At 46.8% G+C, this 22437-nt stretch overlaps 2 protein-coding genes across 4 annotated transcripts in view; both read right to left on the bottom strand.

The window, feature by feature from the left end:
- Positions 1 to 242: 242 nt before the first annotated feature.
- On the bottom strand, positions 243 to 22195 carry TMED8 (transmembrane p24 trafficking protein family member 8). 3 transcript variants are annotated; one of them, XM_040975242.1, is made up of 6 exons: positions 22071 to 22195; positions 11813 to 11894; positions 5929 to 6058; positions 3804 to 3945; positions 3288 to 3593; positions 243 to 1248 (listed from the first exon to the last, which is right to left on the bottom strand). In XM_040975242.1, exons 1-6 carry the CDS (start codon positions 22189 to 22191, stop codon positions 1031 to 1033), a joined length of 999 nt encoding a protein of 332 aa, XP_040831176.1. In that variant the 5' UTR covers positions 22192 to 22195; the 3' UTR covers positions 243 to 1030. The 3 variants fall into 3 exon arrangements, with proteins under 3 accessions (XP_040831176.1, XP_040831175.1, XP_040831177.1); XM_040975241.1 differs by having other exon boundaries at positions 3804 to 3930; XM_040975243.1 differs by lacking the exon at positions 22071 to 22195 and having other exon boundaries at positions 3804 to 3930; positions 5929 to 6051; positions 11813 to 11896.
- The window catches only part of NOXRED1 (NADP dependent oxidoreductase domain containing 1), a 41326-nt gene continuing 30201 nt past the window's right edge, over positions 11313 to 22437 (bottom strand). The window contains exon 8 of the mRNA XM_040975240.1: positions 11313 to 11894. The gene's annotated coding sequence lies outside the window, so the exon portion shown is untranslated. The remainder of the gene's footprint in view (positions 11895 to 22437) is intronic.

Below are 22437 nucleotides of genomic sequence, written 5' to 3'. Positions count from 1 at the left end.
AATCCAGAAACCTGGGAAACCTGACGGGCTTCACTGCATCTGACTGCAAAGCAAACTTCCTCAGGAACACTTCCACTCTAAAGAGAAGCAGAGAGCAGTGGAGCATCTGGAGGTGGCCTTTTTTTTTAAGCTTCTTTCTAAAATGATATCCCTCCTTCTTTTACCAAAAAAAAAAAAAAAAAAAAAGAAGAAGAAAAAATGATGACCTTGATCTTCAAACACCATCCACCCTTCCTGCTGCAGTCACCAGTACCCTTGGGGAGGGAGAGCAGCGCCTGGAACAGGAAGTGCTGGGGGCATCTTTTCTCCTGGACGATCTCTGGTCACACTGAACACCACTACAGATGCCAGGAAAGTTCTTGTTGATATGGCATGCTCACACACACACACGCACACCCCAAGGACAGGGGAAAGAGCGGGTCTAACCATCCGGAGTAACAACTTCCCTTCCAAGGCAGTGGGGTCTCCCAGCCTGTGCTGGAGCCCAAGAACACCCAGCTAGCAGGAGTATGGCAGTGGTGAGAGGCTGGACAGAGCATGCTCCGTCCAGGACATTGGACTCCTACATGGCCAATGTGCTTTTCCCTCCCTCTTCTGGCACCTTGGGAAGTGAAGAACGGGCCCCACCAAACGCATCGGTATCAGCAGCTGGCTGGAACGGGGTAGGCGAGTGGGGAGCAGCATCTGGGTGATAAAATCTTGTACCTACACAAAGGTAGCTTTATAAGAGGACAGCCTGCTTTCCTTGGAGGTTTTTGCCTGCTAGGTGCCTTCACAGAGGGATTTCGCCAGAGTCCTAAGCAGAGAGAGTCAGGGACCACAGAGCAGGGGCACTTTGCCACCACCTGCAGAAGCCGGCCAGGAAGGGGAAAAGCAACGGTCGGGCATGCTGGGTGGGGCGGGAGGCTCGGCAAGCCCCCCACGGAATTTTCAGCTCTTGTCTATGCAAAACAAGAGGCACCCCCCTTACCCACCGCTGGCAGCCTGCTTCAGCCAGCAAAGGGCAGCCCGCCCCCTGCCCCACAGCCCTTCAGCTGGTGTAGTACACGTGGAAGTAGAGAGTCTTGTTGCGCAGCAGGGAGTAGGAGTTGTCAAACTTGAGCAGGTAGATGCCTTCCCCCGGGTAGTCGTGGCTGCCTGCTTGCACGTCTCGGTGGCTGTCCCGCCGATACACCGGCATGACCTCCCCGTAGCGGCCCCTCAGGGAGCTCCTCGAACCCCTCTCCACGTCTCCAACTGGGACAGGGTCTGTGGGAGCAAAATGGCAGGGTGCTTGGAAATGGGTTCAGAGGTCACGTATGTCTTATCCAGGGCTAAGAGGATGGATCAGGCACCCAGTGGCTTTCATCCAGGGTGGGAGCAGGTGGAGGGATCCTGGGGGAGGGGGAGGGGCAGCATGTTACCATCCTCCCATAAGCATGTGGCCATGATCTTGCCTACTGGGTTACACAGGCATTTAGCATCCATAGATTTAGGAGTACTAAAACCTGGGTAACAAATATTGTCTCCACTGAGAATCGGTGGCTTAGCGGGGCAGGAGTCTTCCTAGCTTCTGAAGTGTCTGGATACAGCTACATAGAGGGAGAGGGGGTTAGACACCTTTTGGATTCAGTGGGTCAGAGGATCAGCCAACAGAGCTGGAAGACGTACACAAACAGTACAGAGTAACTCTAGAACTCCACCGTGGCTTCCCGAGGAGCTACAAACAAGACACAAGGAGCCCCTCTTCGCTGCCACTCTGCGATTTCCCATCCGAGCTGCGCTCCCACAAAGAGGCAGGTTAAGGGATGAATTATAAGGCTGTGTAAAAAAAAGTCAAGGAATAGGTTAATGTTTAGAACCTGCTCTTTTTCTAAAGATTTATTTATTTTTATTGGAAAGCCAGATATAGAGAGAGGAGGAGAGACAGAGAGGAAGATCTTCCTCTGATGTTTCACTCCCTAAGTAGCTGTAATGGCTGGAGCTCAGCCAGTCCAAAGCCAGGAGCCAGGAACCTCCTCTGGGTTTCCCATGCAGGTACAGGGTTCCAAGGCTTCAGGCCGTCCTCGACTGCATTCCCAGGCCACAAGCAGGAAGCTGGATGGGAAGCAGGGCCACCAGGATGAGAACTGGTGCCCATATGGGATCCTGGCATGTTTAAAGCAAGGACTTTAACTGCTATGCTATTGCACCAGGCCCTAGAACCTGCTCTTACATTACTACCCCTCTCCACAAATTTCTTTCTTTCTTTTTTTTTTTTTTAGCATTTATTTATTTTCATTGGAAAGGCGGATCTACAGAAAGAGCCTCTATCCACTGATTCACTCCCCAAATGACTACAATAACCGAACTGAGCGAATCTGAAGCCAAGAGCCAGAAGCTTCTTCCAGATCTCCCACAAGGCTGCAGGGTGCTAAGGCTTTGAGCCATCCTTCACTGATTTCTCGGGCTATAAACAAGGAGCTGGGTGGGAAGTGAAGCAACCCATATGGGATCCCCAAGCTTGGAGGCAGAGGATTAGTAGTTGAGCCAATGTGCCAGCCCAAGTGAACACCTTTAAAACTGTTCTAAAGAGTAACCAAGAGGGCTGACACTGTGGCATGCTGGGTTAAGCTGCAGCCTGCAAAGCCAGCCTTTCATGTCAGGGTGCTGGCGGCAGTCTTCACTGTTCTGCTTCTAACAGAGCTGGGAAAACAACACGAATTGGTCTAAGTTTTTGGGCTCCTGCCACCCAGGTGGGAGACGTGGAAGGAGTTTCAAACTCCTGGCTTTGACCTGGCCCAGTGCCGGCCACTGCAGCTACTTGGGGAAATGATAATAGAGCTTTCTCTTTCTCACTCTGTCTCAGCCCTTCAAATAAGCAAGGGAAGTACCCAGTAGTCAGCCAGGTATGATCATCTGGAGTGGGGAAAAATCGGTACCTTATTTATCAACATGTAATCACTTACTAGGTTACAGATCAGGAATAAATATCCACAAGCTCAGAGAAATGTTCAATAATCTTGGGTTTACGTGTGATCTTAAAGGCCCTGACTCATTCCCTCCCTCATCCAGCCTCACCCCAGCCTCAGAGACTCTGGAACAACTGGATACTGGTTAAGAGAGAAAGAAGCTTTCAATTAATGCATCAAGACCAACCCTCCTGGAAAGTTCTCCTAGGGTCTTAGCTCAGCCTGTACTCCTTCAATCTAGCTGGCCATACTGGATCCCTCACTTGCATTCTAAGGGAGTACCAGACTGGCCAAACCCAGGAAGCACTTGCTAAAAACTTGACTCACTTGGAAAAGTTACAATGAAATTAAATTTACCCTCAATCTCCTCCTCGTCCTCTTCTTCTTCATCCTCATCCTCACTGGAGTCGCTGACCTGCACAGTGATGTCAGTGCTGGTGACAGGCGTCCAGTCAAAATACACTCCAAAGCCAATGTCGTAGTCATCAGTGGCAAACTCCCAGCAGACGCGCTTCCCCTCTGGATGTGTGGGCACCCGGATGGTCACCACCTCTCCCCGCTTCACCACCAGGCGGCTGTTCTTCTCCTTGCCCAGCTTGCTTTTGAATTCCTTCACCTTGGCAAAGGTCCAGATGGATGGGGGAGCCATCAGAGGTGGGGACACTGAAAGGACAGGTGACTTACTGCTGAGTACCGAGGAAAAGACGTGGCCGCAGCCCTGCACGCAGCATTTTGCTTAGTGCAGTTAACACAGGGATGCCCTTATCACTGGCTTCTCTACTTTCCTTTCACAAGTGACTTGCTTTGCTCCCATCTACCTGCATGGAAACCGCAACCTCCCAAAACCATGTTCTACGCTCCCAACCGGCTTACCTCTTCTGTGGTCCCCAAGAAGATCTGCAGATTCCAAGTCAGCAGAAAGAACATCAATTGCGCCTGTGTGCTCAGACTGGATCATAACCGTGTCCCCTGACCTCTGTGGGACCTGGTACTTGGCCATCTGCACAACAGGATTCTGGTTAAAGGACGTACTAGAGTGGCAAGTTCCAATGAACCTCTTTCTAAAGGAAGGTAGCCCACCTCTGCCCTGTTAACCTTTCTGACCGCAAGTCAAGGGTTAATGAGTTCTAACTACAAAATGCTAATGAATTCTAAGTTCTCGTAACATCCCCAAAGCATTCCTTAGTTTCAAGATTCTTCAGAACGATTTCATTCCAGATCTTTTACAAAATCCTGGCCAGAGATGGGCATCTGGAGCAGCCATTGAGATGTCTGCCAGGATGCCCACTGCCCATGTCAGAGGGCATGGACCCCAGTCTTGGCTGTCCTAGAGCCCAGCTCTCTGCCTTTCTACTAATGTGCATCCTGGGAGATGGCACATGATGACGTAAGGAGTTGTCCTTGTCACCCATGTGGAAGACCTAAACTTCAGCTGTTGGCTTAGGCCTGGCCCAGCTCCAGCCATTTTAGGCGTTTGGGGAATGAACCAACAGATAAGCATGTTTGCTCACTTTTTCTCTACGAACCAACAGGTAAGAGTGTGTGCATACTTGTGTTCTCTCTGCCCCACACCCCACTCCCCCATCCCTGCCTCAAAAAAAAACACAGACTTACAGAGCAATGTTCAGTTACTGACTTTGTTAGCCAACAGCATTTTGGTGCCAGGACTGTCTTGCCTAGGCGTGCACAATGCCTCACTATGGCTCCTACCTGATGGTTCTTACATCTGGATTTCCTTGAAATCTCATCTTGCTACACATTCTCATGCTGCATTTCCCACTCAGGGGGAACTTCTATATCAATGGCAGTTCCCTAAAGCCCCGCAGATGGGGAAATCTGCTTGTGCTCACTTCCTGAGTGTGTGTCTTTCCCTGGGATACAGGTTGTTTCACCCTCCGTCTTTACTAACAATGTTCTAAATAAATCATTGCATTAGATTATAGGCCAAGCCCATGATTTGTATTTAATCATTACATTTGCTGCCAGACACCTGCCCTGCATGGACAATACCCTGGCGTGTGATACTCAGGGCTCCTGTTGACCCTGCCCCTTCTCTTCAAATCCCACAAATGAGTGTGCCTTGCTTCAGGCTATTAGGCGATAACTTCCTGCCCTTCTCCGAACAGTTGGTAAGCAACTTCTGTAAGAAATCTATACCTCCTGGCCACAAGGGAGAACATACCAGTGACTCAGCAATCCAGTTACTGGGCTGAAATTGTATTATCAATCAATCAACTTGGCAGTCCTTCCAGACTCTCACAGCATCTGTTTGGAGAGCAAACTCTCCAGGTCTTTTCATACCCATTGCTAAAGGAAATGAATCCAACTTCAGCCAGCGGGCTTCCATGAATCTTTCTTTATCCAAAAGTCTCAGCAAAGAATTCTGTTTGTAACTCAAAGGCTACATGGCTTTAGAAAGTCACTAATACCACAGCCTAGGTCCCCTCATCTGTTAAATGGGAACACAGCAATACCTATAGCACATGAGCTTGTTTTCAGAAATAAATGAAATGCTGTGTATTAAAATGTTCATTTTCTATAAAGCATTATGAAATATAATGCTTGGTATTGTCTTCACGGACACCAATATCAATTGTGATTGTAAAACATATGCTAAGAATGACGCAAATAGGATCTTTGTCTCATATCTCCATGGTAGAGAGATCATTACTACGAATTCCATTTCTACAGAATATTCACCATAAACCCTTTGCAAAGAAAGTACCAATAAATCACAGTCCAACAATTTCAGGCTCTTCACATCAAGATCACAAGATCACAAGAATATTCATTCTATCTACTTTATTTTTTGAGTAAGTGCCTACTAAGTACTTGTAAAATGGTAGACTCTGTGGGGAATATTTTTTCAAAATCGCTTTCCAAATAATCAAAAACAATGCCCTACAGGAAGCAAAGAGAGAACTCTGGACGCCACCCCCATGATGTGGCTAAATGTTGATGCCACAGACTCCTTTTGCAAAGCGAATATGCTCCCTACCTCATGGAGGACCTGGGCCTGGTCTGCAGGCAGCAGATCCTGGTCCGCCAAGGCCTGGGCCTCTGGAGCACTGGCAGCTTTCCGCAGGTCTTCTTTGGCATCCTTGCTCCCTGGTGACACCATCTGTGGCCTCGTGGAGGAAGAGAGCCTGTCAATCAACGGCTCTTGGAAAAGATGCAATCATCCTGGACACACGTTGACACAAAACCATTCTCAAAGGGCACCTCCATCCCTCCCTGGCCTAGCCTTCCCTGGGCATTTAGGGCAGTAGTCACTCGAGCCAACCACTGCCCAGGGCTGAACCAGCCCACAGGGCAGCGGTGACACCGTGCAAGGGCACACGGCCTGACAAAGCCAGGTCCTAGGCTGTCAGAACCATAGTGAACACACAATGCAGTTGTTTGAGATGGACCAAACATCTGGTTTTCTTTGTGGTTGTGTCTTTCACTTGTTTACTTTAAAAATTACATGTATTTGTGCTGTAAAGCGTGATGCTCTGATATATGTATACATCGTGAAGTGATCCACACCAGCTGAATGACATAATCCACGAGTGCAGATATTTTTTGTGTGTGGTAAGATTATTTAAAATGTTCTTACCAATTTTCAAGTATACAATCTATTAAATATGGTCAGCATGTGTTACAAGGATCTCCAGCACTTGTTCTTGACACTTTCATACCATCCAGCCAACAGCTTCCTCCTCCTGCCCGCTGCTCTAAACCTCTGAAAACCAACATTCTTCTCTCTGCTTCATTAATTTCCTCTTTCCTCACTATGCAATCCACACATTGTTAACAAAGGCCAATAAGACTCCCAATTCAGATCTACACATAAAACCACAGGGTGGTACAGGCCAGTGCTATGGCACAGTGCCTAAGTACCTGCCTGCAATGCCAATATCCCATATGAGTAGCAAGTTCCAGCCCTGGCTGCTCCATTTCCAATCCAGCTTCTTCCTAATGCATCCAGGACAGCAATGGAATGTGGTCCTAGTGTCTGAACCCCTGCCACCCACATGGGAGACCCCGATGAAGCTCTTGGCTGCTAGTTTAGGTTTGGCCCAGTTCTGGCCATTGTGGCTATCTGCAGAGTGAACCAGCACTGGCAAGAGCCCTTTCTCCCACTTTCTCTTTCTGTAACTCTCTAAATAAATAAATAATAATAATAATAATAAAAAAACCAGCCACTCCAAGATGAAAGCGAAGGGAGGAGGCCTCCCAAAGACAGAAGTGCAAACTGATGATCAAGGTTGTCCCTTGTCACAGTTGCTCCAAAACTATTTTCTGGAAGCTCCATGTCATCTCCTGGACCAGTTCACTGACAGAAGCAATCGCAGCCTTCTCTTTGGAAGTACATTAATTAGCTACATGCTCCCTTTGCCAGCACATATACTAAAAAAAATAAAAGAAAAATTGGAACGGATCACCCAGGCCAGTGACCTAGAAAACAATTGTGCAAGTCGTTGATTTTAAAGGGACAAGAGAATGATTTCTGTCTTCCTCCACGTCCACTGCCTTCAGCAACACTGGAAAATGAGTTAAGTTCCAGGGCTGTAGCATAATATTGCCAGCAAGCTGGAAATCTGCTGCCAAGTGAAGGTGATGTGGGTTTTATACAATCTTTTTTTTTTTTAATTGCAAAGTCAGATATACAGAGAGGAGGAGAGACAGAGAGGAAGATCTTCCGTCCGATGATTCACTCCCCCAAGTGACCACAACGGCCAGTGTTGCCCGATCCGAAGCCAGGAGTCAGGAACTTTCTCCAGGTCTCCCACGCGGGTGCAGCAGCCACACTGACACCAGGCCTCTGCCCTCTCACCAAATCTCCTCCCATCCCCACATGACCCAGGACGCTCCGGCACAATGATCTTTCGAATCTTCGATAGTCCTTAAACACCTCACTTTAAGGTCTTCGAGCCTGGGTCACCACTGCCTACTGCAGTGTGTGCCTAGTGAACTTGCCAGCCTCCTTCCTTTGGCCCATCGTTCTCAGGGGTCTCCTGAGGCGTCCACCCCGGCCCTGTTACCCTGTGTGCCCCTACCCTGCCTCAAGCTCTTCACTGCACTTAGTATCACTCTGACACAGGACGGACTGCAAGATGCATACTTGCTTTTAGACCTCAACACACCTGGAAATATGGGATGTTTTAAGAACTGACAATGTCTTCAGACTGCTGTGGCCTGGCCCGACAGCGAGTTCTTCTGCAGGAGTCCTGCATCTGTTTCTGCCAGTACCCAGGCAAGCTACCAACCTGAGGCGACTAGGAATTCAGCGCACAGCTGAAGGGTTTTGTTGCAACTACACTGCACGGTGAATTTTGACAACAAACTGATAACGACTACCAACTTACATGCGTTTTCCCCGGGCCCTGGTTTTTCCTCCCTTTCCCAGGGCCTAATCTCATTCCCTCGCCATCCTTTTCAACAGGGAAGGGCTTTTCCCGCTGCTCATCTTCTTGGAGCTGGCTTACAGGGCCCTTGCTCCACGTGGCATCCCTCTTAGGCCACCTGCCATGAGCATTTTTTCCCTGTTTGGCTGCACACTTGCAGCATGTGTTACAGCTGGTGGCACGCCAGTTTCTGAGACAGGAGTAGCACTTGTTTTTGGTCAGCCTCTGAACTTAAATGCAGGCTCCATGAGGCACCACCGGCACAGGCGGGTTCCTTTGTGGAATTCTTACTACCTAGAAGAGTTCCCAGCGCTATGGGCTCTCAACAAGTATCTACTGAATGAATGAACAAAGAGTAGAAATTCTTAAAATCTGCTGAGTGACTCAGTGGGTAGGTTCGTTTTTCTTGGAGAATAGAAGTTTGTTGAGTCAGGCTGTCACTGGCAACGTAGGGAAGGTGGGACTACAGTAGTTACTGTGGGCCACTTAGCCTTCTGCCACCTTATGCGGCAGCCAACACGCTAAGTCGCCCCTTCGCCTCCATGAGGGCTCCTCTGAACCCGTACGGTCCTGCATCCTCAGACACCTCTTTAGACAGGACGTGCAACAACCACATGAAGTTAGTATTCACATTAGCGTTTCATGCTCTGGAGGAGTGGTGAAGGCTACTTTGGGAACAGAACTCGTTATATCACTTGATCCTGGTGATAAGTCATGGAAAGGAGAAACTTTGACTCTAGTTTCTTCTTCTGGTTTCGGTTGAGGCAGAGCACGGAGGTCATCCCAAAGGATGGGGAAGGCCCTCCAGCTGCCAGCCACCAGCCACCAGCCTCACTAGGACAGAAAAGTCACATCATTTCCAACTGCAATGGACACAAAACGCAAGCGCGGTGCTTCAGATGTCAACTTGCTGGATTCTTTTCTTCCCTTGCTGGATTTTAGAAACAGAACTTTGAAACAACATCTCCTTTTAGCAAAGAATGTTGTTTCTCAATCAAAACTTTTATTTTACGTAGGGGAGGATAAAGCAATCTGGGCCCAAATGTATCCTCCAAGCCCACATGTGCAGGAAAGGAAAGGCGACAGGCAGGTGGAGGGAGGCACATCTCGGGGGACTTGAATGGAACAGAAACTGTCTCGGGAACGGGCACCTGGGGGAGGCTGCGTCTTCTGCAGGATCTGTGCGTGCAATAATTGAGCAGCTCCCTGGTGACTCAAGACTTCCCACTGCCAGGTACAAGAACAAGCTACCGTTCTGTGAGCTTGGGCAAATTAGAGAACTCACTGTTTTACTTTCCTCATCAAAAGGAAAAAAAAATAGGGCAAGGAATGAGAAGGTTGGATAACTGGTACTGAAACACAGTAATATAAATGTAAATATTATGACAGTTAGTGGGGTATGACAGCTTAGTGGGGTGACAATGCCTCACGATGATTTATAGTATCATGGTTAAAGAACTGGAAGACAAGGAGTTACTTGGCTCCAAACAAAGAAAAGAAAAAGGGTGGTTGCATGGTATGGTTGGTTCAAGCTAAGTATATGTGTTGAAAAGCTGCACTGCAGGGCTTGGCGTGGTGGCTCCACATGCTAATCCTCCACCTGAAAGCACTGGCATCCCATTCAAGCGCTGGTTCTAATCACAGTTATTCTGCTTCCAACCTGGCTCCCTGCTATGGCCTGGGGAAAGCAGCGGAAGATGGCCCAAATCTTAGGACCCCTACATCCACACGGGAGACCTGGAAGAAGCTCCTGTGAAAATAAAGTGAAAATAAAAAGGCTGCTGTATTAAAAAAAAAACTAAAGAAAAGTTGCACTGGGCCCGGCGCGATGGCGCAGAGGTTAAGGTCCTCACCTTGCACGCCCGGGATCCCATATGGGTACCGGTTCTATCCCCGGCAGCCCCGCTTCCCATCCAGCTCCCTGCCTGTGGCCCGGGAAAGCAGTCGAGGACGGCCCAAAGCTTTGGGATCCTGCACCCGCGTGGGAGACCCGGAAGAGGCTCCTGGCTTCGGATCGGCATAGTATCGGCCCGTTGCGCTCACTTGGGGAGTGAATCATCAGACGGAAGACCTTCCTCTCTGTCTCTCCTCTCTGTATATCTGCCTTTCCAATAAAAAATAATAAAAAATAAATCTTTAAAAAAAAAAAAGAAAAGTTGCACTGTAAGCCCCTTAAAAATATGCATACATTATATGCTAATCCAAAATTTTAAAATAAAAACTTAACAAAAAGTAGGAATATTTATTTCATTAGGGTTTTATGAGGATTTGATTACACGTGCATTTTATATCAATTTAACACACAATATAATATTTATCAAACAGAAATATTTGATGAGAGTAACTATATCATTAACACCAAGACATATCCAATGCAGCATGGCTACTATATCATTATGATCAATCGGATTACAATTATGAAAATAACATGAATTATTTCACATCTCAAAGTAAAAAGAGGGGCTGGCATTGTGGTCCAAAGGATAAAACAGCAGCCTGCAATGTAGCACCAGCTTAAGTCAGCTCTGCTCTGCTTCCAATCCAACTCCCTGCAAATGAGCCTGGGAAGGCCCGAGCATGGCCCAAGTGCCCCAGCCCTGCCATCCAGGTGGGAGACAGCCCTGCCATCCAGGTGGGAGACCAGGGTGCAGTTCTTGGCTCCTTCCACCTCACTTCTTCCTGGCTCAGCCCTAGTCATTGTGGCAATTTAGGTAGTGAATCAGAGGATTAAAGGCTTCTCTCTCTCTGTTATTTCAACTTTCAAATCAACCAATCAATCTTAAAAAACAACTAAGATGAACGAACATCTAAGCGGGACTCAAGAAGTAACCAGTTTTTAAAATAGCTTGACATTTTCTTCTACCTCTAGCTGTCAACTTTGCGAGGCATAGGAATGGGTTCTCCCAGATGACACTGTACCATGAATTAATGAGTTGGATGATAACACCTTCAAGCTCAGGGATCTTCAAACACAGCTTTTCACTAATCATTCCTTTAATGTTTCACTGCTTTCCACTCATTCTAGGGTTCAGTATAACTCTTCCTGCTCCAAGATGCTAATGATGGTAGGCACATGAGATGGACAGAGAAGTAAATTAACAATGACAATCCAGAGGTCATGATTATAGTTTGATCTGACAATCTCATAATAAATAACTGTCTCAAATTGTTCATGAGTATGAGTGTGTCCCTGTGGTTATGTGTTAAACACGAAACAGCCATTCACCTGCAACGCATTTGGGATCCACTCTAAGTGATCTTCCAGGGACTACACATTACAGTTTTATTCTCAAAAGTAAAACCAAAACTAAACAAACACAACCTACAATTTGAAATAGATCCGACACTGCCCATACACACACTTACAGGCTCATTAGTGACAAAACTACTCACCCTCCTTACTTCAACCTGCCCCTCCCCTGGAGCTGCAGCCTGCCTCCTTTGCCAGTTCCTCATCTCGAACGTTTTATCAAAGCAGCCGTTTGTCCCTACCTGTCAGGAGTGGAATGGGGCTCCGGGTCAGAGACAGAGGCCAATGGAGTAGTGGTCTCGGTGTTGTCTAGATCTTCATTCTCTAGAAAATCATGGAAAGCAAGAATTCAAAAACTGAGTGGGAACATGATAATGATTTTTTATCTTTGGAAAAAAAAAACCCAGCAGTTTCAACCAATTTCCTTCTTCCAAAAAGTATTGCTGGTATAAACTCTAAAATCTGGGAAATCCAGCACATAAATTATTCAAATCAACATATCTTAAGTATACTCAGGCAGTGATAACTCATTCATATGCACAAAAAGTCATTTTCCCAAAGCAGCCCCCACACAATTAATCCTAATTCAAAACTCACATTTCTTAAAAGACAGATGGTTGCATTAAGCAGACAACAGAAGACAGAGTAGGAGGAGGGAAGAAAAGAACTGAAACTGGTGTCAAAGAGCAAGGGGCACCTCTAGCTATATTCAATAACCTCAGCTCACTGTTTCCAAGGTCAGGTAAGGAACTGTTGCACATTCATTCTTTTCTGTACTCATTTATTCACCCAGTTTCTTGAACAGCTGGATGCCCTCAAGTAGTCTGTAGGATGCAGCACAGAGCTCATGTTCCCAAGTGGACAAGATCACAACTGGGATTATCACAGCCATTTTACAGATAAGGAAACCAGGGCAGAGAGAAGGAACCCAACCCCAGCTGTGCTCTGCACTCCCAGGTGCTCCCAGCTCTGGGATTTACTCAATCACTGAACACTCAACTAACACAGTTCAGTCCTCCTAGATGGCGGCTAGCTGCACAACCTCTGTTTCAGACAGCAGGAAGTCTAATGCTCCCTTCCCAGTACAAACACGACTCAACTAAGTAATGCTCAAAGTGTCAGTTTGGTAGCAACCTAAAACGGCAGGCAGATGGGATCCTGCTCTAATCTAGCCTCATGTTTCTATGTGAGGAAGATCTGATTTTCTTTTCTCAATTCACGGTGTCATAGGCAGAAAGACCTCACAGCTCATAATATCCACTTTTTGTCTCCCAACAAAGGAAGTGAATCTAACACCGCAGTCAGCTGCTCCCCAGACTTGGCTATGGTATCAAGAGTGCCCCACTTCACTGGAGGATGATTCAAAGAGGAAGCTCTCTGCAATGTTGACCTAGTGAAATCTGCTTCTAATAAATTCTCCTTCCACAACGACCTTGGACACACACAGTCAGCTGTCAGACTTCCTCCAAGGTCTCCTGCCCAGACTGGCTATCTCATCAGCCAGTCTCCAACCACACAGACCTTGTTTAGTCATTCAGTTTAGCTTGTTCATTTTAAAGTAAAGAGCTCAAATGGGGGCCTGTGTTGTGGCACAGAGGGTAGAGCCCCAGCTGTGATGCTGATATGCATACGAACACAGGTTCAAGTCCCAGCTACTCCACTTTCCATCCAGCTCCCTGCTGATGTGCCTGGGAAAGCAGCAGAGCATGGCCCAAATCCTTGGGACCCTGCACCCAAATGGGAGAACCAGGAAGAAGCTCCTGGCTCCTGGTTGGCCCAGCCCTGGCTTTTGTAGCTATCTGGGGAACCAGCTGGTGGAAGATCTGAAAGATCTATCCCTCCCTTCCAAAAACAGATCTTAAAAAGAAAAGCAAAAACTCAACTAAACAGCTTTTTTTTAGATAGGTTCTAATACATGCAGCATATAATAATAATAACCATTTAAAAAGGACAATACTTCTTTTTTTAAAGATTTATTCATTTTTATTGCAAAGTCAGATATACAGAGAGGAGGAGAGACAGAGAGGAAGATCTTCCATCTGATGATTCACTCCCCAAGTGACCATAAATGCCAGTGCTGCCCGATCTGAAGCCAAGAGCCAGGAACTTCCTTCAGGTCTCCCACACGGGTGCAGGGTCCCAAGGCTTTGGGCCGTCCTCGACTGCTTTCTTAGGCCACAATCAGGGAGCTAGATGGGAAGTGGAGCTGCCAGGATTAAAACTGGTGCCCATATGGGATCCCGGTGCATGCAAGGTGAGAACTTTAATTACTACGTTATTATACCAGGCCCGACATTACTTCTTGGCATGACACTCTAACCAGATACTAAAATTTTTAACTTCAAACTTACTTTTTTTGTCCTATATAACTCAGCTAAGATCTCCAGGGCATACATATATAAATAAACTTTTTCCAAACCCACTCTCTTCTGCTCTATTTTGAAATGACTTTTGGCAAAGGATTGACTTTTCCACTTAAATTCAAGAATTTTCATATCCATCTTATTTAAGTTTTTGATATTAATGATGTCTTTGTTCATTCTAGAGCAAACTAAGTACAGATTTTTTAAAAAGTCTGGAAGGGTAGTTACATGTTTTCTTAAGAAAAAAAGATTTCAGGAGCAGCTGCCGTGACATAGCAGGTTAAACCGTCCCCTGGGATGCCTGCATCCTGCCCTGAAGACCTACTTTAGGTCCTGGCTCCTGTTTCTAACCCGGATGCTGTTGCTGTATCCTAGCCGACAGCAGATGATGGCTCGAGTGACTGAGCCCTTGCAGTTCACACGGGAGAACCAGAGGGAGTTCGGGGTTCCAGGCTTTAGCCTGGCACAGCCCTGTCTGTCGCAGGCCTTTGGGGAATGAAACAATGCATGGCAGATACCTCACTCTCTACTCCTGCCCCTCAAATTCATCTCTCTGCCTTTCAAATAAATTAAGTCCTTTTAAAAAAAAGTTTAAAGATCTCAAATAAACAGCCTAATATCATTCCTCATTATGTTTAAGCTAGAATATCTGGGGCCAGGGCTGCAGTGCAATGGTTCAGCCAGCACTTGCAATGTTAGCATCCTACATGAGCACTGGTTTGAGTCCTGGTGGATCCACCTTCCTGGTAAGGCAATTGGGAAAGAAGCAGAAGATGGTCCGAGGCTTGGGCCCTTGCCACCCCGAGGGAGACCTGAACTGAGCTCCAGGCTCGAGGCTTCAACCTGCCCAATCTTGGCTACTGTGGCCATTTGGAGATGAACTAGCAAACCGAAGATCTCTCTCTTGATCTTATCCTCTCTCTCTTCCTGTTGCTCTCTCTGCCCCGCCCCAGATCTGCCTTTCAAATAAACAAATATATGTTTTTAAAAAAAAAAACTAGAACACTTTATTATGTGGATGTACACATCAATTTCCTTCCTGAAGGATGTTACAGTTACTGCAATGTTTTAACATTAGAAATTGTGTCACAGTGCCTAAGCATGTATTTCGTATTTGTGCTTAGGTGTCTGCAATAGAATCTTGGCAGTGAAAACTCTCTGCAGGGATCATCTATCATTTCACGTCACAGCAGCAACAGGGGCGTGCTTTTCCTTGCCCAGCTTCCATCTGACAATTTGTCCTCAACCCTCTGGAAAATTCACAGAACTTTGTATGTGAAGAAGCCATATCAGTTTTAATTTGCAGTTACTTTGGGACATACCAGAGCATTTTCAAAGATCTGGTGACATCCTTTTTACTTTATTTCCTTAGGCTAAATACCCTGAATTGAAATTCTTATCAAAGGGTCTACATAGCAAGACTTTCCTAAACATTGCCAATGTATCTCTAAATTCATTTGTACTTATAGTAAGTGAACATGCCTGTTTTTTATATTCTCAATGATACTAAGGATAATCAATTATTCCCAATCATCTTTTTGCCAATCTAGTAGACACTATTTTCAATATGAAATTATTTGATAAATCATATGGTCAAAATTAAATTATTTTATGCATGGAACCAACCATCGGCTGCTGGTGGAGGTTTTCTTGTTACCGTTTAAAAAGATGAGTTGATGCCACCTACTCTGCAATTGTCGGAAAAAAGGAATTCGCACTCATCTTTTTCAATTTGAAGACACCTTCATGAATAAAATAAACTTAATTTTTTTAAAAATTCTGCCTTCTCTCCGACATTAACACTGTTAGTTTCTCTACGTAGTTCTAGCTAGCCCCGTTCTGGCTTACCCTACTGCTCATCATCAAAATCAAGGTGAATTTTTTTAGGCAGACATAAAATGAGCACAAACATGATGGAAAACATCAGTGGGCTTACAAGAATAACATAAAAGTAATTCTCAAGGAGCCTTGCAATCTTTATTCCAGAAAAGAATCCCTTAGAAAAGGCACAGGGCAGGTGGGGTTTGATGAGTGGAAAGGCAGCAGCAGAAGAGGTCCTGGGATGTAAGTGCAGTGAAGATGCCACGGTGTACTTGCGTGTGCTATTTTTTTTTTTTTAAAGATTTAGTTATTTATTGGAAAGTCAGATATACAGAGAGGAGGAGAGACAGAGAGGAAGATCTTCCATCTGATGATTCACTCCCCAAGTGACCGCAACGGCTGATGCGATGCCAATCCGAAGCCAGGATCCAGGAATTTCTTCCGGGTATCCCACTAGGGTGCAGGGTCCCAAAGCTTTGGGCTGTCCTCGACTGCTTTCCCAGGCCACAAGCAAGGAGCTGGAAGGGAAGTGGAGCTGCCGGGATTAGAATTGGCACCTATATGGGATCCTGGGGCGTTCAAGGTGAGGACTTAAGCCGCTAGGCCACGCCGCCAGGCCCACGTGCTATTTTTTTTTTCCTAAACAGAGACCATTCAGAGAGTACGCAGTGAAAACTTCTTCCCTCATCAGTCCTTTCCTTCAATGAACAGAATTAGGTTTGTGCAGCATTGGAGAGATTTCATGCATATAAGAAAGGGATGTATTTTGATGTGTTTTCATACATATATATTTGTAAACACGATACTATATTCATGTATATACTTTGTCACTAATAGCAAACATAGTTGACAACACTGTGTGCTGCTGTGGCCCCACTTATGTCATGGAGAATATTCCATAACTGTACATATAAAAGTTTCCTCGTTTTTTTTTTTTTCATGGCTAATGTTGGATCTTCCAGCACATAATTTCCCAACTCTCTGTTGATAAACGTTTATGTACTTTCTAATCTTTTACATTACAACCAATGCTAGTATAGCCTTGTGGCTGTGACATTAAATGGCACTAAATTCTTGGAAGGAAACAGATAATGGGGGGAAGTATACTGTAATGAATATTGCCAACTGCCCTTCGTAGCGTCCATACCAACTTATAGTCCCATTAGCAAGGCTTGAGAGTTCCTGACCAACTCGGTGAATTAGCAAACTACTAATGTACTTCAGATTTCCATGTGCCTTATGATGAGCTACAATGAGCATTTTTCATATGCTGAGAGTCAATTTGCACAGCATTATATCAGCTTACTGTGTATAATGTAAGTGAAAAAATTATTCTTTTTGTATTTTTAAGTTTAAAGGAATCCCTTGAGTTGTGTAAGAATTATTGGTGAAACATCTTATAATTGGATTCAAAGATGCAGGAAGTAAGAAAGGAAGAAAGAAAAACACCAGTTTATTTGAAGTTTAAAGTGTGGGAAATGTTAGTCCTGTGCCAGAGAGAGGGACAGCAGTCAGGAACTCGGGCTTTTTTGTTGTTTTGTTTTGTTTTTTTAAGGTTTCCCGAATTCATCTAATGAAACTTAAAACACTACAAGGAAGGAAAGGCATATTTTTCTGTGGCTTAACATCTCAGCCAAATACAAGCGATTCCTGCTAGTATTCCTAGAAGAAAGCAGGGCAGGTTTTGAAATTTAAGAGGCATATAAGAAAAATGGTCTTTAATGTATATATTGATTTTATTATGTATAAATAAAAAACGGGAAGTCGGCATTGTGTCCCAGAGGGCTAAAATGCTGGTTGCAATGCCCACATCCCACAACAGAGCCCTGCTCCAAGCCCTAGCTGTTCTGCTTCTGAGGCAGCTTCCTGCTAAGGCAGCTGGGAAGGCAGCTGATGGTGGCTCAACTACTTGAGTCTCTGTCACCCATGCGAGAGACCTAGATAGGCTCCCTGTCTCCTGGCTTTGACCTGGCCCATTCCTGGCTGTTGCAGCCATTTAGAGAATGAAACAGCAGATGGAAGAGGGATGGAAGACAGATCTCTCTATTTATTGTTCTATCTTTAAAAGATTGACACATGAAACTTGCAGTATGTGTTTTTTATAATGAAACAAAGTTTTAAATGTCAAAGCAAAAAAAGCAATCCTATAACATTGGAATGGTAACCTCTGATGTGGTAAAATCATTGCTTATGGTTCCAAACCAGTCAGTCTTGGAAACAATGAAAGCTACAGGAAAAATAGAAAATTAAGATTAGCTTTCTTTATAACTGATGGCGTAAAATATAGTAGGAGAAAATGAAACTTTCTTAAAATAATTTATTTTCATTTAACAATTTTAAAAACATGTTTCATTTTCCTGTATCACCAGAATATGGCTTCAGACATTCTGATCATGCCACTGAAGACAAGCTTTTCTATGTTTGTGCTTTCTCAGCCAGGCGATAAGGAGAACCAAAACGCAGGCTGTGTGTGTTTTTTCCCCCCAGAAAGCATTTGAATACGAGGTCAGAGTTCTTTAGAATAGATCTCGCAGCCTTCCTCTTCTTGCGACAGGCCCCTACAAGGCAATCAGCTGGCCTTCTTGCAGTGCTCCTAGTGTTCCTTACAGACTCACCAGGCGGACACATAAACAAATGAGTGGATTTTACGGTCCTGGTGAACCCCATGACCGAGCCATGCAGTTACTCCTCAACCTTTAAGCACAGGACTTACCCCCAGCAGCTCCCCAGCTTGGGTGGTGCTGGACATTGTGAATTATGAAAATGGCAAATCAGCTACTATTTTAACACTGCACAAACACAACCGCTGTAAGAAAAAAATAGTTACAGGAAGACAGATTCTTAACATAAAACCCCAACGTGAAAACAAAACATAACAAGGGCTCTTGGGCTAACTTCCCATTCTTTTACCACCCAGTGGGGAAGCCATGAATTTGAAATTTTAGTAAAACTGAATGAGCCCCAGAGAAGGGGCATTTCTGTCCTTGCTGACTGACCTGCTGCTTGTCTGAGTCCTTCTTTATAGAACCATAAGCAAGGTTACCTGACTTGCTTCTAGAGCTCAATGTCAAAATGGAGTGATAGCTCTTGAGGTCACACACACCACACTGAGTCCAAGATCTGGTCTTTTACTTGCCCTTAACTTCAAACAATAACTTTAAAAAAATAAATAAAGCCACCTGCCCTTCAGTGACGCAACATGCACACCTCAGAGGGTTTCGCCATGTACAACACGGTTCCTCTCTCCTCTTGGGAGCTGAGGAACCCAGGTGCCCAGTAAAAGACCATTAAAAACAATGACAGTTCACGAGCAGAAAGAACGCCTTGCACGCTGGAGGGCTCAGTGTCGAAGGAGCTAAGCCCTTTTCTTCCTCTGGGAAAACCTCGGGTCAGGAACATGAAGGCCTTTCAAAGGCATTCACTGTAGAGAACACTTGTTAAAAACAGGTTCCAGAGACTCCACGCAATGCCTTCTTCCACTTGCAAAGGCATAAGGGACACTGACCAAGATCCTGAACTCAATAACTGAGTATTCCACTTCCCTTCTCCCTGCTCTTTTCCCTTGAAGGGTGACAAACACTGTTTGAATTTTGCTTTTTCCTCGGCTCTTTATTGTTTACTTATTGGACCATTTTCTAAAAGGTGGCAGGAGGATGTGATCTCTTCACTGAAAGCAGTTATTTGAGGTCTACACCTCAGCCCATACAGCTCAGGTGGGTCCATGCTAAACGCAGCCACTCTGCGCAGCTTTGCAAATGCATCCCCTGAAGCAGCACTTCCGACCCCCAGGGGCAGGCAGTTCCTCACCGTGTGGACCACCCTGGGTCCAACAAGATGCTGAGCCACATTTCCAGCCTATGTTTTTTTTTTTTTTTTTTTATGTCACCAACAGCTGCCCTCACTGTGACTATCAAAATATATTTCCAGACATGGCTGAAATTCCTCTGGGGGTGCAAAGCTGCCCCTGGCAGAGAACCACTGTTCCAATACCAAGATGCTTCCTGGGTATTTCAGCCATAATTTCTCACTTCCAAATCATCGGACTCAGCAAGGATTTATAGAACCTTGGCCACACAGTATAAAGAGCTCTAGGACAGGTGATAATGTCTTATAAAAAGACTTCACAGCTAATTGGGACAAATAAGTTCATCTGTCTCAGCTGTAGTTTGTTCCATTGTAAAATGGCAAGAAAATGATCACTGAGAGGATTAAATGAGAAAACATAAGTGCATCTTTTTCTACATCCTGGCATCTAATACCTACGGCTGTCACTACTGTAATTTTATTAGTAATATATTATACCTCAAGAGGAAGAGTTTGCGCTGCAATCACAACCCCCTGCATGGCAGAAACCTAAGCCAGCCGCTTTCTGAGGACAACAGGAAGGAAAGTAGCTGAATGCATGCCTGCCGACGCCCTGGGGGAGCAGTGGTACCACCCAATGTACTCCTGCAGGACCTGGAGGTCTTTCTAAAGACCAACGGTATGGTGTGCCAGGGAGAGCCACCTCCTGCAATGTCAGGGAGAGCCACCTCCTGCCATGCCAGGGAGAGCCACCTCCTGCCATGTCAGGGAGAGCCACCTCCTGCAATGCCAGCATTCCACAGGGCAGCACTCTGAACAGTGGCCGCCCCACTTCTGAGTCAGTTAGCTGTTAATGCATATGGAAGGCAGTGGAAGGTGGTCTAAGCACTTGAACTCCTGCCACTCACAAGCGAGACCTGGATGGAGTTTCAGCCTCCTGGATTTGGCCTGACCATTGTGGCCATCTGGGGAGTGAATCAGCATATGGAAGATTCCCTCTCTCCCTTCCTCTCTAATTCTGTGTTTCAAATTAATAAAACAAATCCTTAGTGGGGGGAAAAAGATTTTTCTAGTTAAAATACTTGAGCAGATTGCCATAAATACATGAGGGCCAAAAGAGGAGGTAAAAGCATGATTAGTTCATAAATAGGTGTTTACGACATAAAACAGGTGTTTACGACGTACTTTTATAAGTGGTTACTGGCTTGTTATGTTTAGAATTTCTATCGCTATATTTAAATAGGTCATCAATTTATAACAATGCAAGACATAACATAGTAAAGGGGGGGAAAGGCATAAATTAAAGTAAGGACATAGAAGCTCAGGAAAAAGTTTGGTGACTCACAGATGAGACAGAGAGCCCATTCCAAGAGGAAAGATTTGGGGGTACAAATGAAGAGAAGAAAGTCATCAAGTTGAATAAGATATGCTTAAGAATACTTTCCTGGGTGGCAAAGGAATGTTAGCAAAACCGGAGACCTTATTCTCACTGTGGGTACTCAGTGTCCCAAGGCTCCACTCCAAGTGCCTTAGATGCAGGGACACATGTGAGCCCCCCAACAGTCCGTCCCTAGAGGCAGGTACTGCCAGGACCCAGGAAAGGGAGACAGGGAAGTGATCGGCTCAAAGTCACTTAAGTAGACTGACGACCCAGCTCCACTCCAGACACCAGCTCCCCAGCGGTGCCTCGGTCACTAACACCTCCCCCAGCATGGCGTCTCGCCGAAATTCAGACCTGGAGAATTAACGAACATTCGCTCCTGACGGAAGCTACTTCTCTCCCCTCCACCCGTCCCCTCGTGGGGTGAACAGGAGGAGCCTGGAAATGTCCCGAACAAGCCGGTGACAGGCTCGGAGCACGAGGGATCGCCACCATTCCCGCTCCAGCCTCCATCTCTGCTCTGCTTGGACCACTGCGTCCACTCCACAACAGACCGCCGCAGGCGACCTGTTGGACGTCTGCCTTCCATCCCTCCCCCTCCACAAGCTGGGAGGAAGGCGGCTGTTTCTGCACCGAGGCCAGGGCCGAACGAGCTTCTGGGAGAGAAGGAGGCGAGGCTGCCAGCCCGGATGGGGGCAGAAGCACGGGGAAAGGCTGGGGCAGGGGACGGAGAGGTGAGGAGCCAGAAGCAGGGGCGGGCAGCCGGGGGGCGGGTCGGCAGCCTGGGTAAAATCAGCCAATGTGGGTGCGACTCGGACCCTGGCTCCCGTGTTCGGCTCAAAGGGGGCCAAGGCGCAGAGCAACCCCGACACCACCGTCCAGGGTAGGCGGCGGGACAAGAACCGAGGCATTTCGAAACAGGAGCAGAAAACACCCTGGAGCGCAGCGCAGGGCCCGGGTGGGAGCAGCGGCGGCGGCAAAGGGGGTCGCGCCCCCTTGGGGAGCCCAGCCCCGCGCGCGCGCCAAGGGGCTGCCCAGGTCGGGGGCCGCGCGCGCGTCGGAGCTGGCACCGGAGTGCGGGGCCCCGAGGCCGGTGGGCAGCCCCGCGGCCAGCGTCCCGGCCCTGCGTACCTGAGCTCGCCGCCTGGCTTCCCTCCTCTCCCAGGCCGTCTCTCCCGACGCCGCCCGCCGACCCTGGCCGGTCTGCGGGGCTCCAGACGCCCGGCTCCTCAGCCGCCTGCTGGTCCGACATCTGCAAGCCCGCGCCGGAGCGATTCCGCCGCTAGTCGCCGAGTGACTCCGGAAACAGCCGAAGGCCGAGCGAGCGGGCCGAGAAGAGCCGAGCGCAGCCAGGGGCCGGAAAGAGGGTGCGGGGGACGGGGAGGCAGAGCGCACCCGGCTCCCAGGCGGCCCCAGGAGCACGGGCCGGGGAAGGCTGGCGATGCGGACGCCGGAGGGAAAGCTACTTTGTAGTGTGGATGGCCAATGCTTAAAACCG

Source organism: Ochotona curzoniae, unplaced genomic scaffold, assembly GCF_017591425.1.
Source record: "Ochotona curzoniae isolate NIBS_2020 unplaced genomic scaffold, NIBS_Ocur_1.0 contig_2688, whole genome shotgun sequence".
Lineage (NCBI taxonomy): Eukaryota > Metazoa > Chordata > Mammalia > Lagomorpha > Ochotonidae > Ochotona > Ochotona curzoniae.
This window is presented reverse-complemented; position numbering and strand designations above follow the sequence as displayed.

Coding starts and splice junctions, on each gene's coding strand:
- TMED8 (XM_040975242.1), bottom strand. CDS start 22,191: ATGTCGGACCAGCAGGCGGCTGAGGAGCCGGGCGTCTGGAGCCCCGCA. Junction 6,059..11,812: donor CCCCATTCCACTCCTGACAG/GTAGGGACAAAC, acceptor TTCCTCCACGAG/GCCACAGATGGTGTCACCAG. Junction 3,594..3,803: donor TCTTGGGGACCACAGAAGAG/GTAAGCCGGTTG, acceptor CTGTCCTTTCAG/TGTCCCCACCTCTGATGGCT.